Source organism: Vipera berus (assembly GCF_964194415.1).
Source record: "Vipera berus genome assembly, chromosome: 1".
Taxonomy (NCBI): domain Eukaryota; kingdom Metazoa; phylum Chordata; class Lepidosauria; order Squamata; family Viperidae; genus Vipera; species Vipera berus.
Genome location: NC_138202.1, coordinates 345,330,524 through 345,346,454, shown reverse-complemented (window position 1 = coordinate 345,346,454; position 15,931 = coordinate 345,330,524). Strand labels below are relative to the sequence as shown.

Genomic DNA, 15,931 nt, shown 5'->3' with positions numbered 1-15,931 from the left:
CTGGCTTGTATTTAAGTGATTGTCCACTAGGACTCCAAGATCCCTCTCGCAGTTACTACTACTGAGACAGGTACCACCTATACTGTATCTGTGAATTTGGTTTTTCTTGGCTAAATGTAGAACCTTACTTTTTTCACCATTGAATTTCATTTTGTTAGATAGCACCCAATGTTCAAATTTGTCAAGATCCTCCTATATCTTAACCCTATCTTCTGAAGTGTTGGCTACTCCTGCCAGCTTGGTGTCATATGAGTTCCCCATCTATCCCCTCGTCCAAATCATTGATGTAGTCCAAACCTAGGCACAAAGCCAGCTGAGTGACAGTCACTCTTTCTCAGCCCTAGGAAGGAGGCAATAGCAAACAACTTTCAAAAATATTGGCAAGAAAACAGCAGGGACCTGTCTAGGCAGTTGCCAGAAGCTAATACAAAAAAAGAATGAACAGTGTTGAAGTAAACCATGTTTAGTTATATTTCCTTTTCTTTTGGTTACCTCATGTATGGTCTGGTTTTATTCCTTTCAGTGGTTTGCATAATATTGCTTTATATCCTTGTAAGTGGATATAATGGATATGCACATAGGTAGATTTATATTATGCAAATCTAAGCTAACCTTGGCTAAGCCATTACTTTAGTCAGCTCCCTTCTCTCTGAAACCTAATGAGATCCACATGCTGAAACAAAGTTGCACATGAAATGTAACATTTCTTACACATTTGAGAAATGCTTGTTTCCAACTCAGTGGAGTGTTGGAAAGAAATCGTGGAAACTTGCTTGGGACTGTGTCTGGCTATAGGCAGGATAATTCCAGAAACTGAAATGAATTTGAAAATGAGCCATACAGAAAAAAAATCCACTAAAAAGCCCAGTTTCCCTCCTTGTCATATGGCCCAAAGCAGAGCATGTAGCCAACCACTCATTCAGTGACCATTTGAATTTACACCTGCACTGTGTGACTGGCAGTTAGACCATACAGCCATTGTTGCATCACCCACAATCACATGATAGAAATTTGTGACTTTCCCTGCTGATTTCCCTAAATCAAAGTCAGAAGTTGCAGGCACATGAGCTGCTCACTTAATGACCTGTACGGCCCTTGTATAATGAAGGCAATAGAACTGCTGTCTTTTCATCATGTCCCCCCCCCAGATAATTAAATAATAGTAGGTTCTGTGAATACAATTATGAGCAAAATTGTAGAACACCAGATAATAGACTTTCCCTAAAAGATTAGAAAGGAGCAAAAGATCAAAATTTCAAGCACCGAGATAGATAGATATGATAATGATGTTGCAGGAAGATCAAGCTATGAAGCACTTAAACCTCTTAAGCTAAACCATGTACTTTAAAATTAATTTTAAAAAAAGGCTAAGGAGCAAATCCCATTAAACACAAGCTATACTTTTAAGTAAATTCCAAAAGCTCTTTGCTCAGTCTTCACAGGAATTTCTATCCATTACACTGTAGTGTAAGTCATAGATACAAGAAATACCATTTTTTAATCTATTCAAGGAAACACCGCACATAACTCCAGTAGACTCTTTAACTATAAATTAATAGTGGTTCAGCAGTTTAAATGTTGAGCAGAACCTGAGTCTGAATTACATAAAAGTAAAGTGATTCATAAAGATAATGCAAGAAGGATAGCAGGCAAAAGGAACCTTTCAACGTAGGGTTTTGTTCATGTTTTTTTCTGATTTTCTGATGACAGCTCAATCTTTTGTCTGTATGATTACATATTAATTGTGATAAATAATGAGAGTACAGATGATAGGACCTGATATTGATAATATCACTTTCTTGAAGTGCATGTCTTATTACTATTACTACGTGACAAGAACAAGTTCAGGCATTTGTCATTATGCTTATACATTTAATACCCCCCTACATACCAAATGCTGTTTTAGGCACTCTGCCAGTAAATGTGTAGTTTCATTTAACAGATGATGAGAGTACAAATGCAGGTGGCCCAACAACATATTTTATGCAACAAATGTTTCCTAGACTGTACCATAGAAACCCCAGGATTCTTTTATTCCAAATGCGGGGAAGCTTTTTGTTTATTTAATCTGTATTGCTGTAGGCTACACTGGAAATGTTCTTCAAATACGGTATTTATGTCTTGCTTTTAATCCTTATCCACAAGTTGAGACTTAACATACACATCTTTATTTACCTTTCCTTTGTTTGGGGCCATATCTGAATTTCATTATATCACCGTGAGAAAAAAATTGGTAAAATTAGAGATTTCTGGAAGATAATTCTTCTACTTGTACTAAGCCAGGGCTTTTCAACCTTTTCACTCATTGTACCACTTTTAGGATATGGCAATATCCGAGTACCACCAGTCGCCTAGGAAGTTGTCAAAAACTTGACCAAAAAAAAAAAGGAAAAAAGTGATGAAATACAGGTAGTCCTCGACTTACAACAGTTCGCTTAGTGACTGTTTGAAGTTACAATGCCACTGAAAAAAGTGCCCCCAAGCCACAGCCGAGCAAGACACCTGCCTGCCCGCCTTAGTGGCGCTCTTCCTCCTGTCCGAGGTTTTCATTGTTGTGAGCATTTCTGTTGAGGATTGGCAGCGGGGATGGGGTGAGAGGTGTTTGGTTTTTATTTCCCCCCCCCCATCTGCTGGGTGGTTGCAGCAGGTTTTGGTCACTTCACATGACACTGGGACACTGTGACTGTCATAAATATGAATCAGTTGCCAAGCATCTGAATGTAAATCACAAGACCCTGGAGATGCTGCAACATTCCAGCTGATCGGCACTTCTTCTGGGCTCAGCAGAAGCCCCAGGATCAGCGCCAAGTTCCAGCTGGAGCCTGGTGCTGATCCTGGTGCTTCCACTGAGCCCTGACAGCCCTGAAGAAGCGCTGATCCTGGCGCTTCCGCTGAACCCTGCAGCTCCAGCCATCTCTCGCTCAGGCTTGTGCGGTGCTGCCACCGGTTCAGCTCATTCCCCTCCCCTGCTACCACTTTTCTAGGATGGTCGCGTACCACCTGCCAGGTGCCAATGTACGACAGGTGGCACCCGTACCACTGGTTGAAAAGCCTTGTACTAAGCTACAGTTCTAGGAAATTAGATAGAAGGGGTTGTAAGAACTTTGTAGATCTGTTCTGAGCTTAATACTTTTGGAAATACATTTGATGGGAAAATGACAAGAGAATCTGTTCTGAACCTCCTTCCAAGGGTTGGGGATACCCCGCCGAGAAAGAAAGCCTACCTGCTTCTTTTTCTGTGTTCTTCATGACAATCAAAATATTTTTATTCAGCAGGCGGTTGATGTATAAGCTTGTTTTATTCTTTAATTATGTGGGTTTGTTTAGTGTTCTACATTAGTACACAGCTGTCTTTCAAAAGACACAGTGCTTATTTGTTTGTGATCTATAGCTCTTTGGTCCATGTCTAGAGATTTATTTGTGATGTTATCATTTATACTGAGATATAGTACAGATTTGTTAGTACTCTCCCTCTTCAGCCAATCAACCTGGACCATGATGGTATCTATTTTTTTAAAATGGGTGTTTCTCTCTGGCTTCTGTTGTCTGTCTGCCTGATTGCAGTCTTCACCATATGTGTGTAACAGCTGCCTAGATTTAAGCCAAATCTCATGTGATTTTAAGGGAGGCATTATCATTCCATTCACTGTATAGGACAGGGGGGGGGTCAAAATCCCAACGTCACATGATGTGTCGCGATGTATTGCAACATTTTTTCCATTGCTGGCAATGGGGTGGGCGCAGTTTCAGCATGACGCATCTGGCCTACAGGCCAGCAGTTTGACACCCCTGGTATAGATTTCCTTCCTACAATAAATGGGCTTCCTGTTCATCCTTTTGTGTTACTTCACGACCATGAAGAAGAATGACAAACTACTCCTGATTTTCATTCTTCAAATGTTTATCTCGGCCAGGGGTGTCAAACTGCCGGCCCGCGGGCCGGACACGTCATGCAGAAGCCGCACCCACCCTGTTGCTGGCAATGGCAAAACAGTTCCAATATGTTGCACGATGTCACATGATATCGCAAGTTTGACGCGTCTGATCTAGGCATTCACACAAACTACTATTTTCCTTTCCTTTAAATTTGGAGAGATGCTCCCTTAACAGAAACATTTTTGGGGAGGGTATGATTTTTTTTTAATGGCAAACAGTTTGGTTGTACAATAGCTTTCCCCAACTTGGGTGCCCTTCAGTTGTGTGAATTTCAGTTCCCAAAATGCTGAGTGAATATTGCTATTGCTAAGAATTTTGGTAATTGAATTTTGAGGCATAGGTCGTGGAAGTCTGCTTTATACCATACCAAATGAGTTTATGCACATGCTCAAAAACTCATGTGCAAATTCAGAAATGACTACCCAAAGTTGCAGGTAAACAACCTACTGTTTTCAATTTGTTGGTGGACTATTGGACCATTGATATTTTTTCTTTAATCTTCATGTTGGCTGTGATTCATTGGTTAGACTAGCAATTTAGTTTTATGTCTTTGCCAGGATATGAGTGGAAAGCAAAAAAGGAAGGCAACAGTAATTTAAAAAACTGTACAGTGTATGTTTTATGATATGCAAGAGTCTGTGTTCTTTGTACATATCATTTTGGTACATAGGTTTGGTTTGAGAATAGTTGATTAAAGATCAGAATCTTTTAACATTTATACTTTGATATAAATCCCATTTAAAATCAGTGGACGTTTGCAATATAGAGCAGAGTGGTTTAATTATGAAATAATGAATTTCAATTACAGTAAATACTTCATGGTTCTGGCTTATGAAATTTCAGTATTAATTCCCACTGAGGAAGTATTGAATATATGGGAAGCAATTTAAAGGATTAAAAACATCTATTTAATCAATAATCAGTCTTTTGGATGTTGTAGTGACTATTTTCAAGCCAACAAATAACTTAAGGCTTTGACATTTTGAAGTTGAGTACTGAAAATATTCTTAATTTCTTTAGTGAAGGCGGTGTCTTCAAGGCTCATCTTACTTTCCCAAAAGATTATCCTCTCAGGCCGCCAAAAATGAAATTTATCACAGAAATATGGCATCCAAATGGTAAGATATTATGTCTTATAAAATGTTATTTTCTCTCTTCTATTTAGAATGAATGTGAGCTACGTTAGGAATCACTGTGGGAAATTACTAGAAAGGAATGTCATATTTGGTCCAGAAGAATGTCTTCCCTGAAATCAAGATGGGCCAGATATGCTTTTGTGAAGTAAAGACTGTACACTATTTTCTCCTTAATATCCTCTGTTCCTCTAAAATGCTCCCCTGAAATTTATGAAATCCATTTGAGTGCTGCCATTGTGGTGCTAGAGAAAATGGGATTTCATAGAAATTTAATAGTAATTTTTGAAATGTCAAGCCCAGTAAACTGTTTTACTGTATTACACTGTACACAGTCTGTGGAAGTTAAGACTTGTGACCTCAGAAATTGTATTATAGCATTATAATAACTTGCTCCACGGGCATATGGGTTTTGGTGGCTGATGAGCTGATCTAGCTACAGTAAGGGCCAGCAGACCCGTTCTTCCTGCCAGGTATATAAACGTTGGGGACTAGAGCTCGGGGTGAGGGGAAATACCCAGCTCCTCAGTTACTGGTGGACATGCTGCCAATCTAACCCAAAAATTGGAGTGTGAGAGAGAGAGAGAGAAAGAAAGAAAAGGTCTGTACAAAATGAAGTTGAATAGAGTGGTCTTAGAGAAAAGCGGGAGAAGCGTGTTCCCACTTGGGAAGAGAGAAGAAAAGTCCAGAAGTGGCTTCCCTGGAAGAAGGAAGTGAAGACCCAGAGGGACAAGAGCTCCACCCAAGACCCAACAACAAAATGGAGGGAATTGGCTGGCCACAGGAGGCGGCAGCATCCACAACCCAAGAAGGAAAGTTTGAGATTGGCTTTTGGCGAGGAAGACATTTGCTGGGAAATAAGTAGGCAAAAGACTTTGAGAGAGGCTCTTTCCCCAAGACAGAAGCAGTAGGGAGGTGTTCAGCTGAGCAGTTCCAGCTACAGGTAACACCACCTGAGCTCGCTAGAGTAAATTTTAGCCCTCTCTCTCTTGTCAAACCCATGAATGAGAGAGAAAGAGGGCGAGGAAGGGGAAGGAAGAGAAGAGATAGAGGAGGGGGAAAGTCTCTTGGAGGAAGATTTGAGAGGAAACGTGACATTGGATATTGTGTTGTATATACTTGTTGTGAATGTCTGCTGTATATAACATCACTGTAAAAAGCATAAAGGCCTTCACTGTCATGTTTTTCTGTCAGTTGCCATCCTTGCGAAACAATACACCTCCAATTCAAAAAAAGAACTGTGCCATAATATTGGCATGATGGATTGAGGATCATGAATGAAAACTGGCTCACAGCTGATCTTTGCAGTTAACTGAAATATCTTTGCTGCTCCACTCTGCCTCCGAATGATCTTCCCCTTCTTTCTTTGTAGTTGACAAAAATGGTGATGTCTGTATTTCTATCCTTCATGAGCCTGGTGAAGACAAGTATGGTTATGAGAAACCTGAAGAGCGCTGGCTTCCCATTCATACGGTGGAAACCATAATGATTAGTGTAATTTCTATGCTGGCAGATCCCAACGGCGATTCTCCTGCTAATGTTGATGCAGCGGTATGACTCTTACAAATAAAAATGTTGCTATCTTTGCTAAAAGAAATTAGGAATTCATTTGAGTCCTTGACTAACAGATTTCTTCTGTAATAAATATTCTCTTAATAAGGAGAAACAGGGCTTGAACTAAAAAAAGTGTGTTTAATAGTGTTAATCTTCTGATTTGGGGTGGCTTAAATGGAATAAAACACAAAAGCCAAATATACCCCACCCCTGGCAACAGCATCCAAGCAAATCACTTAATGGGTTCCATGGAATCCTTAAATATTTTGACCTTTTAAGGCCCCATATTGTTCAGTGCCAGATTCTCTGAGAGACCACCTCTCTGTGTTTTACATGTACCCATTCCCTCATGTCCAGCAGGAGAGGCAGGTTGTGGGTCCTGTTAACCAAAGGGCATTGTTTGGTGGGGCCTAAGAAGAGAGCCTTTTCTGCCTTGGTACCCACCCTCTGGAATATTATTCCTCCTGAAGTGAGATTGGTCCCAACTCTATTCGCCTTCTAAAAGGCCTTTAAAACTTGCTTCTGCCATTAGGTTTGTGGATCCCCTGGAAGAATGGACCATGTGAAATGGCTGTATTGTATGTAAATTTGGAATGCTGTCTCCCCGCCTCTTGTCCCAAAGGTTTTTTTCACGAGGCAGCTGGATTTTCTTGGGGTTTTTTTGAAGACGTTTTGCTTCTCATCCAAGAAGCTTCCTCATCTCTGACTGGACAGTGGGAAATGGCAGGATTTATACTCCTTGCAGACAGCTGATCATTTGCATTCTTTTATCTGGTTATTTGCATTTTTTAGCCTCTTGTTTCTATATTTTTTAAACTATTATTTAATTGTTTATCGATGGTTTTGTTTTTATTTTTGATTTGTTCAAGATGGAATTGCAAATTATACTTACTATGAAATTACTCAAGCTACAAATTAAATGCATGCTTAATTCATTGAAGACGTTAGTTGAAATATCACGTGCTACTTTTTTTCTCGTAAACAATATAAGAAAATAGTGCATATTTTTCTCAGGAGGTTGGAGAGACAATGCATGTTTTAAACAGTTTTCAAAATCTGTATTTTAATTTACAGAAAGAATGGAGGGAAGATAGAAATGGAGAATTCAAAAGAAAAGTTGCCCGCTGTGTAAGAAAAAGCCAAGAAACTGCTTTTGAGTGACACTTAATTCAGTTAGTAGCTTCACTTTTTTCAGGGTAAGTAATTTAACTGACAATTCCAGTTTTAACAGGAAATACTGCAAGGTAGCATCATAAATATTACCTTTATATGCTGAGTGTTCCCCAGACAATAAGGAAAGATAGATCTCATACTTATGTGGGAAATCTCTGACCCATGAGGACCAGTACTTCACAGGACAGCTAAGCATAGGAAACAAGTGGCTGATTATAATACTATTTATACAAAACTATAGTTTGAGTGTTAATTTTTCCATAGAAACATTTTGTCTAATATTATATTTCCAGTGTTGTAGAAGCTCATTTGCTTTATCTAATTCTCAGAGAATAGGTTACATTTATTTATCCGTGTCTTCATAGTAGTTATAAGTGCTAATACTAATCTTGTAGCTGATTTTTTTTTAAATTCAAGGTATTGGCACTTAACTCTGAAAACTAAACATACAAATTTAGATTTACATATATGTGTGTGTATTAATGGTATTTGGGAATGACCTTGGGAGATAGGATGAAGAGTTACAGCCTAGACAATTGCAAAAAGTGTCTCAGCCCACAGAAGGAAAAGGAACATGGGAAACATCTCAGAAGGGACATTCCCCGATTTTCTGGAAAGTAAAAGGTGGGGAGAAATTCTTTCAGACTTGCAAGATTCTGTTACTGTAACCTTACAATAAAGGTAATGTTACCGTGTTTCCCCAAAAGTAAGACTGTCTTACTTTCGGGGAAACACGGTAACATTACCTTTATGTAAGACTCTGTCTTACTTTCTCTTTGGGCTCTGAAGTAAGCACAGTGTTTTACTTTCAGAGAGGACTTTTAACTGGTACTGGCACCAGTAGGCCATGAGCATGCGGGGGTGGGGCGGGGCCTGTGCATGGGGTGGAGAAGCAACACGGCGGGGCTAGCATGGTGGCAGACTAGTTGCTTCCCTCCCCCTGCCGGACACCTGCCGAAGCCATGCAGGGTAAGGTTTCTGTGCCCGCCCCAATGCCCTCGCCTCCCCCAAGTATTTTTTTTACTAACCTGCCTTTCAGCTGCATTCCATTTCTCTGTTCGCTTCTCTGTTCACTGCGTGTTTGTGCGACCGACCAAAGCAGCAGGTGGAGCACCAGAGGCTCGGGGAGGGAGGGTGGTGAAATGGGCAGTCGGGCCATTGGCAAGAGCAGCGCAGCTCAGCAGAAAGCGGCCTCGGAACAAGTGGGGCAGGTAAGTAAAGAAATCCTCACTCTTCCAAGGAATTGCCTTTCTTTCCTTGCCTGACTCCCAGCCCTGTGCCATTTCTCCTTCGCCATCCACCGCCACATGTAAGAAAACAAACAAAGTTTTTTTTTTGGGGGGGGGGGAAAGGTCAATCAATCAATTCCAACTTCTCGCAAAAGATCTTGTGAAGTTGGAATTGATTGATTGACCTTTTTTTCCTAAAAAAAATCTTTCCTTTGTTTCCTTGCGCACGGCGCAACAGCAGATCGCAAAGGAGAAACGGCACAGGGTTGGGAGTCAGGTAAGGAAAGAAAGGCAATTCCTGGGGGAGCAAGGATTTCTTTCCTTACCTGCCACACTTGTTCCGAGGCCGCTTTCCGCTGAGCCGCATTGCTTTGCCAATGGCCCGCCCACCCGCCCACTTCAGCACTCTCCCTCCCCGAGCCTCTGGCGCTCCACCTGCTGCTTTGGTGGCTCTGTAGGCAGAGCTGCAAAGTTCTCTTCTCTGTCAGAGAACTTCGCAGCTCTGCCTACAGAGCCACCAAAGCTGTAGCTGAATGGGCAGATGAGGGGGGAACCTGCCCCACTTGTTCCATGGCTGCTTTCGTCTGAGCCACATTGCAGTGGCATTGGGCGCAATGCGCGAGGCAGCAAACAGCCGTGTCACAGCAAAACCGGCCGTTTGCTGCCTCGCGCATTGCGCCCAATGCCACTACCATGAGGCCATGGAACAAGCCGGGCGGAGGTAAGGAACCGGTATACCGGATCCCCCCTCCCCCATCAGCTTCGCCTTGTCACAGAGGCCGTCCGTGCAGGCCCTTAAGTAGGGCTTACTTTCAGGGGAGGGCTATTAGGGCCCCCCCCCCAAAATCAACTGGGGCTTACATTCGGGGGCAGGTTTACTTTCGGGGAAACACGGTAGTAGTCATGGTTTGTGCTTCTTGTTTGGACTGCCTCAAAATATTGAGAACAAGTTGTTCTTCACTTAGATTTTTTTGGGGGGGGCATATGAGTCTCTCAGCCTGATGGGTAAACTTTCCTGCTTTACCTTATTTAACGTCGTTCTTCAAGAATACCTCAATAATTGAATTGGTTTAAGATTCTCCATGTTGTACAGATTATGGGACTCATAATATCTTGTATGTGAGAGAACAGTTTAAACCAGTGATGGTAAAATTTTGGGCTCGTCATACCAAAAGTTCAAAAAATGCCTAATTTGACTCTGCTGTCATGTCAGACACACAGACGCATGCACACACACCTCTCCCAAACAAAAGAGAAACAATTCTCTCATCTCTATTTGATCTATGCCACCCTAAACAGAGGCCCTCAATGGCAGTGCTGAGGCTGGGCCTGAAGTAGAAGCCCAGACCTCAACACCAGCCCTGGCACCATCTCTTCCACTCAGAAAGGCTGCCTTGTACCATTCCCCAAGATACGAAGGTCTTGGGGCACACAACCCAGCGCTTCCTAGGATCTGCACATATCACTTATCTTGAGGTAGTGTTCTCTTTCTATTGGCAGCCCTCATGACCTATCTGAGGCTGCTGCAATTCACACAAGGCTTTTGTTCTTGAAGTGTTGTCAGAGAATGCTCTTCCATAGCCTCTGCAGCCTCCCAAAACCACACGAAAGCACACCCTATTTGAAAGCACACCCTGTTCTCATAGGACTGCCAGAGGTCCAGAGAGCTCATCCCATTCTCACATGGCCTCCACAGCTCCCAAAAATTGCACAAGTATACAAGATGTGCTTTCAAGAATAATTGGGTGTTGGTGAATGTTGGTGTGTCACCCAGGATATTGTGGTGTGTCATCTTTGACATCCGTCTCATACCTTCACCATCACTGGTTTAAATATATGGCCTTTTACTTAGCCAATGAAGACAGCCTTATATTTAACACCTTTTCCTGCGTAATTTGGGCATTGATACATTTCACTAATGCAATATTTCAGCTTATTGCATGAATTGTCAAGTCAGTAAAAGTGCTTTTAATTAGGTGTTTTAAATGGAGCTAGCAAATGGACTTTTATGGCAGTGCAACGCTATAGTTTTACAAATTAGTAGTTAAAAATTCATATGCCCTAAATATTTAACTGCAAAGGGTGCTTAGTGAGTTAGAGCAGCCTAGGGGTAAATGAATTAGAACTCTGGTTCAGTTACTGATCATGGAAGTTAACTGTCTAATAAAAACATTCTGGGGATTCTCATATTAATATATGTTGGAAGTACTAAAGATATATGAAGATTCATATAAAATCTAGGTACCATGGCTGATGATTCTCTTTTTTTTTTGTCTGTAGGTTTCCAATTGAGGAATATGGCACTGTTTTTCCTGCACTCTACCCACCTATTGCTGGACTTCTGTTTATACCAAGTTGGCAGACACTGGCAGGAACTCGGCTGCAATAAAACATGGCAGTTATTAATGCTGACAAGGAGTCTAACAAGTGCCAACAAAGATTTGTGCATTTTGAAAACTAATGGAACTGCTTTAACCTTCAGGAAGAATTGTAAAGATGTGTACATAGCACAACATGATCCGGATAATATATATACTGTTCATGTACATCCACAAATACACCTTGTACCAAATAATGCTGTCTTGTAGTTAGAATAAGAATCGTGTAAATTCTAAAGATTTTTAGCAGATTCTTTTTTCCTCCACTCCAATTCATGGGGTTCTTTTCTTATGAGCCTTTTCTCAAATTTTCTCATGAAGCATGTTGAACTAAAAGAAATTAGGATTAAAAAAAATTCCATTTTAACTTTCCTTTTCAGCCATTAAAGCTTCATTAAAAATCTCACTTTAATAAAAATTTAATACCTTTGTAACTTCCTTCCCCTCAACATTTTTTGGGAATACATTAATAAAACATTGAGATCTCTCATTTGATTCTGATGATAAGCATTGTCATCAGGTGATGCATTTATTCTCCTTATGTTTTTATCTAGATGTGCTCATCTTTTGACTTGGATGCAGCAATAAGATTTACAGCCATGAATTACGCTTGAGCCTACTAGTTGTTCCCAAAAGGGCTGAGAGCATTTGCTTTGAAAGTGGTCAGCTATGTAAGTTAGCCCAATATAGGTTGAACCACTTTTTTATTTCTTGCCTGATTTGAAGTTGGATAGATAAAAGCATGCAGAGCTATAGACTTCAAGTGAGTTCTGGTTTTGCTAACATATACTCTCCCCTATCTCACATCGTCTTTTTCCTCTTTTTTTGCATTCTGGTCCCATACAGGTTTTCTCACTTAATGTATAAAGAGAAATTGCAATGTATATTTTCATGTAACTTGATTTTGGAATTCTGTCACCTTCTGTAGTGAGTTCTTCCAAAATATAAATTTTTCCAATAGTTTTGTGTCAAGTTGGCTGTCTGCACTTTAAAAAATGAGAACACATTTTCAGAGAGCCTTAACAGATTTAGATTGCAAATCCTTGTCAAATGAGCATTGACAAATCCTATGTATTCCATCCACTATAGTTGGACTGTTGACTGGGTCAAAGACTTGCTAATGAGAGTTCTGTGAACCCAATGTATACTTTATAGTATAGCCTTAGCAACTCCATTAGATGATGAAGCATCATATTTGAGGAGGATAAAGCAGAATGCTCTTTGATAGATTCCCTCCTACTAATTAATCAAAAATGGAAAAGTTTAAATTTCCATGCAGATTTTTCATTTCCTTAAAATTTGCTCAAGAGTTCTAGGTGACTCTCCAAAGCAAATTAGCAGGCGACAGGAAGATTAGAGATTGTTGTATGAGAGGATATATCCATATAATATATTCCTTGTATTTTGCTGCAGATGATATAATACATTAACGTCCATTTAGGAAAAAAACCAATTACACCAGCCACCATGGGGAAACTATCCAGATGTTGCTAGGGTATTATTATTCCTAGCATTCTTCATTATCAGGCAGGTTGAGGGCTGCTGGAATACAGTATATGGTTTAGGTACCCATCCCTGGCCAACTGAAGTAGAAGTCAATTGTAGTCTTTTAAGCAGTTGAAAATGAGTAGATATCCTGATAAAAGATTGGGACAGCATTTGTAAATTGTCAAAAAAAAAGTATGAACTCTCTTTATTAGAAGCACAACCACTCCTACACTGTTTTATACTGCTCTTCCTGGTCTTGTCTGGCCTGCTTATTAGAATTTAAGTACATTCATCTGTTAGCAGCTTCTGCAGCAACTCTTACTGCGTACCACTTCAGAGCAAGAACTAGAAGCAAATAGCTCGGTTGGAATTCACATGAGGAATAAAGCAGAATTTGCCTGGATATAGAAGCACTAGGCTGAGTAATATAACATAAAGAAATACATTAAAAAATCCCAAGTGATTCTATATCATAATTATTTTATGACACATACACTTGTTTAATCCCACCTTTTCTATTAAGTACACAAGGAATAAATCATGCATTTTTTGTATGGGGTAATTTCTAATTCTATACATGTATTTTTCTGATAGAAGGAACATTCATACAGCAACCATTCTTAGTGGAAGGGTTTTTTAATAATTTTACCTTTTTTATTTAAGTGAATATGGATTCATCTGAAGTAAACTAGCAATATATGCCAATAAAATAGCCTCTAAACTCAAACTTTCTTTAAAACAAGCAGTTGCCATTTTTGCTTGTTTGGTTATTACTTCAGATAAAAATAAAAGGTGGGGTGGAAGGAGAAGACATTCTCCTAAGGGGAAAAAAGTAGTAGTAACCCATCACAAATGTCAGGAGACCACAATTGATATAATTGAAAGAAGCAACAATACAGTATAAGACTGAAAAAGGGGTAGTAGGTTCTTGCCTTGAGTCTTTTAAAAATGGAATGTTTTATCCTTCTGGCTGCATGCCCATGCAACCCAGATTACTCTATGTTGGCATGTGAAGTAGAAATGGTACTTCATAAATTCACTGTCTGATTAAAAAGAAATTTATTGCTGTTTCTGATCTATTAGTACCTAGACATGGTAGCTTGGTTTAGACAATTTGTCAAGAACCAGATTTGCTTGACTTGCTAAGGAGAGCTGGGGGTGAGGTGAAGCAGAGAAGAGGTGCCAACCAGCTGGCAACCATTTGTGCTCTTGAGTAAAATATGATGAGGGAATTTTATTGTATCTTAGGCACTTCTTCCATAATTAAAACCTGAAGGGAAGCATCCCTAATTTAAATTGCATATTTCTGTAAAACAAAAGACTTTAAAGCAGATTGAAGTTAAATTCATCCCATGTTAAGAGAAAGCTTATGTTGTAGTTGAGCTGGGTTTTTTTGCTAGGCTTTGTTCCTAACTCTGTCTGAACTTGACAAAGTACTTGGAGGGAAGAGCAACAGGAAATCCCATGTAGACAAAAGTGGGAAGCAAAAGAATTCCAGAAGGCAATGGCATACCATTTCTGTATTACACCAAGAGGAAATTGAATTCAACTCAGGAGATTTTACTGCTCACATAATACATATTCTTGCGTTCTAAGCAAGGCTGTATAAATTCCTAGCTCTTGTTTTAAAGTACTACATTTTACTATTTAAACTCTATTATATCTGATTTTCCAGTGCTGATCAACTAATAGCAAACTGATTTATGAACTATTTTCTGGGTTTGTTTTATGATTTGTTTTAAAAATGAGTACCTTAGAACAATGGTACCCAACCTTTCCAGCTCCGCAGATCGGCAACAGCAGCAATGACAGCAGACGGGAGGGATTGGTTTCACATGGGCACATGCCACTTGCACATATGTGGTTTCCTATGGTTGCCTGTCACTTGCATGGCCCAGTTCCCAACAGGCCGCAGACTGGTACCAGGCCACGGACTGGGGGTTGGGAACCCGTCTTAGACTACAACTTGGCACTCACATTATTGTAATCCACTAGACTTTTAAAAACTGCTTATAGATGGTAGAATCCACTCATCCTGCAGTGCTGCCTCAACTTTGGGTGAAGGTGTTTGTTGGAAAGATGAGTGAAGAATAGCAATAGCACTTAGACTTATGTACAGCTTCACAGCATTTTACAGCCCTCTGAGTGGTTTATAAAGTCAGTATATTGCCCCCAACAATCTGCGTCCTCATTTTACCGGCCTCGGAAGAATGGAAGGCTGAGTCAACCTTGAGCCGCTGAGAATCGAACTGCCAAACTGCTGGCAGTCAGCAGAAGTAGCCCGCAGTACTGCATTCTAACCACCGTGCCACCACGGCTCATGTCAGGAGTGTAAATTAGGCACCTACATTGGGCAGCAGTAATACAGGAAGATGCTGGAGATAGATTTATCATTTTAGTGACAATGGTAAAGGCACCACATCATACAGCACAGAAAGCAATGATAACCCACTCCTGTATTTTATTAAGAAACTACAAAGGCAATAAAAAGTGGTTGATGATGTAGCGTTGAATGATGGGCCCTTCAGTTTGGATGTCATTCAATACGCTTTTGTGGATGAGCTGATAATCTTTGGGAATGCTATTGGTGTTTATAACATAGCTACAGTCTACTACACTCTTTACTTTTTTAAGTATCAGAAATAGACCAAAATTAGACGCTTTCACTCAAAGGGTCATACTGTTTACAACTCAGGACATGAAAAACAGTAGCTCTGCTGATTTCATAATCAGAAAATATATTGCAAGAAAAATATCTAAAACGATTCTCAGTCATCCAGGTCATGGCTGTGCCAAAGGTGCTTTTTTAAGAGGCAACTGGACTTTCTTGTTTTTTCTTTGAAGCTGTTTCGCTTCTCATCCAAGAAGCTTCTTCAGCTCTGACAGGATGGTAGGGAATGGAAGGACTTATATTCCTTGCAGACAGTCCTTTCAGCAGTTCCATTTGCATTACTCAGGTGACCCTATAGACACAGATAAACCTCCAAGTGGCCTCAACAACTCTAAAAGAATGCAAATGACCAGCTGTCTGAAAAGAATA

General features: G+C 40.2%; 1 protein-coding gene across 4 annotated transcripts in view; it reads left to right on the top strand.

Annotated features, from left to right (window-relative positions):
- Window positions 1-11,836, top strand: part of UBE2G1 (ubiquitin conjugating enzyme E2 G1) — a 106,661-nt gene extending 94,825 nt beyond the window's left edge. For 3 of the 4 annotated variants that reach the window (XM_081324994.1, XM_081324995.1, XM_081324993.1), the window contains exons 3-6: window positions 4,957-5,054; window positions 6,442-6,620; window positions 7,698-7,819; window positions 11,306-11,836. In XM_081324994.1, coding sequence (XP_081181120.1) covers window positions 4,957-5,054; window positions 6,442-6,620; window positions 7,698-7,784 — 364 coding nt within the window. In that variant the 3' untranslated portion in view covers window positions 7,785-7,819; window positions 11,306-11,836. Of the gene's footprint in view, window positions 1-4,956; window positions 5,055-6,441; window positions 6,621-7,697; window positions 7,820-8,308; window positions 8,421-11,305 lie in introns of all 4 variants that reach the window. The other variant, XR_014026086.1, reaches the window with a different exon arrangement.
- The last annotated feature ends 4,095 nt before the right edge of the window (window positions 11,837-15,931 follow it).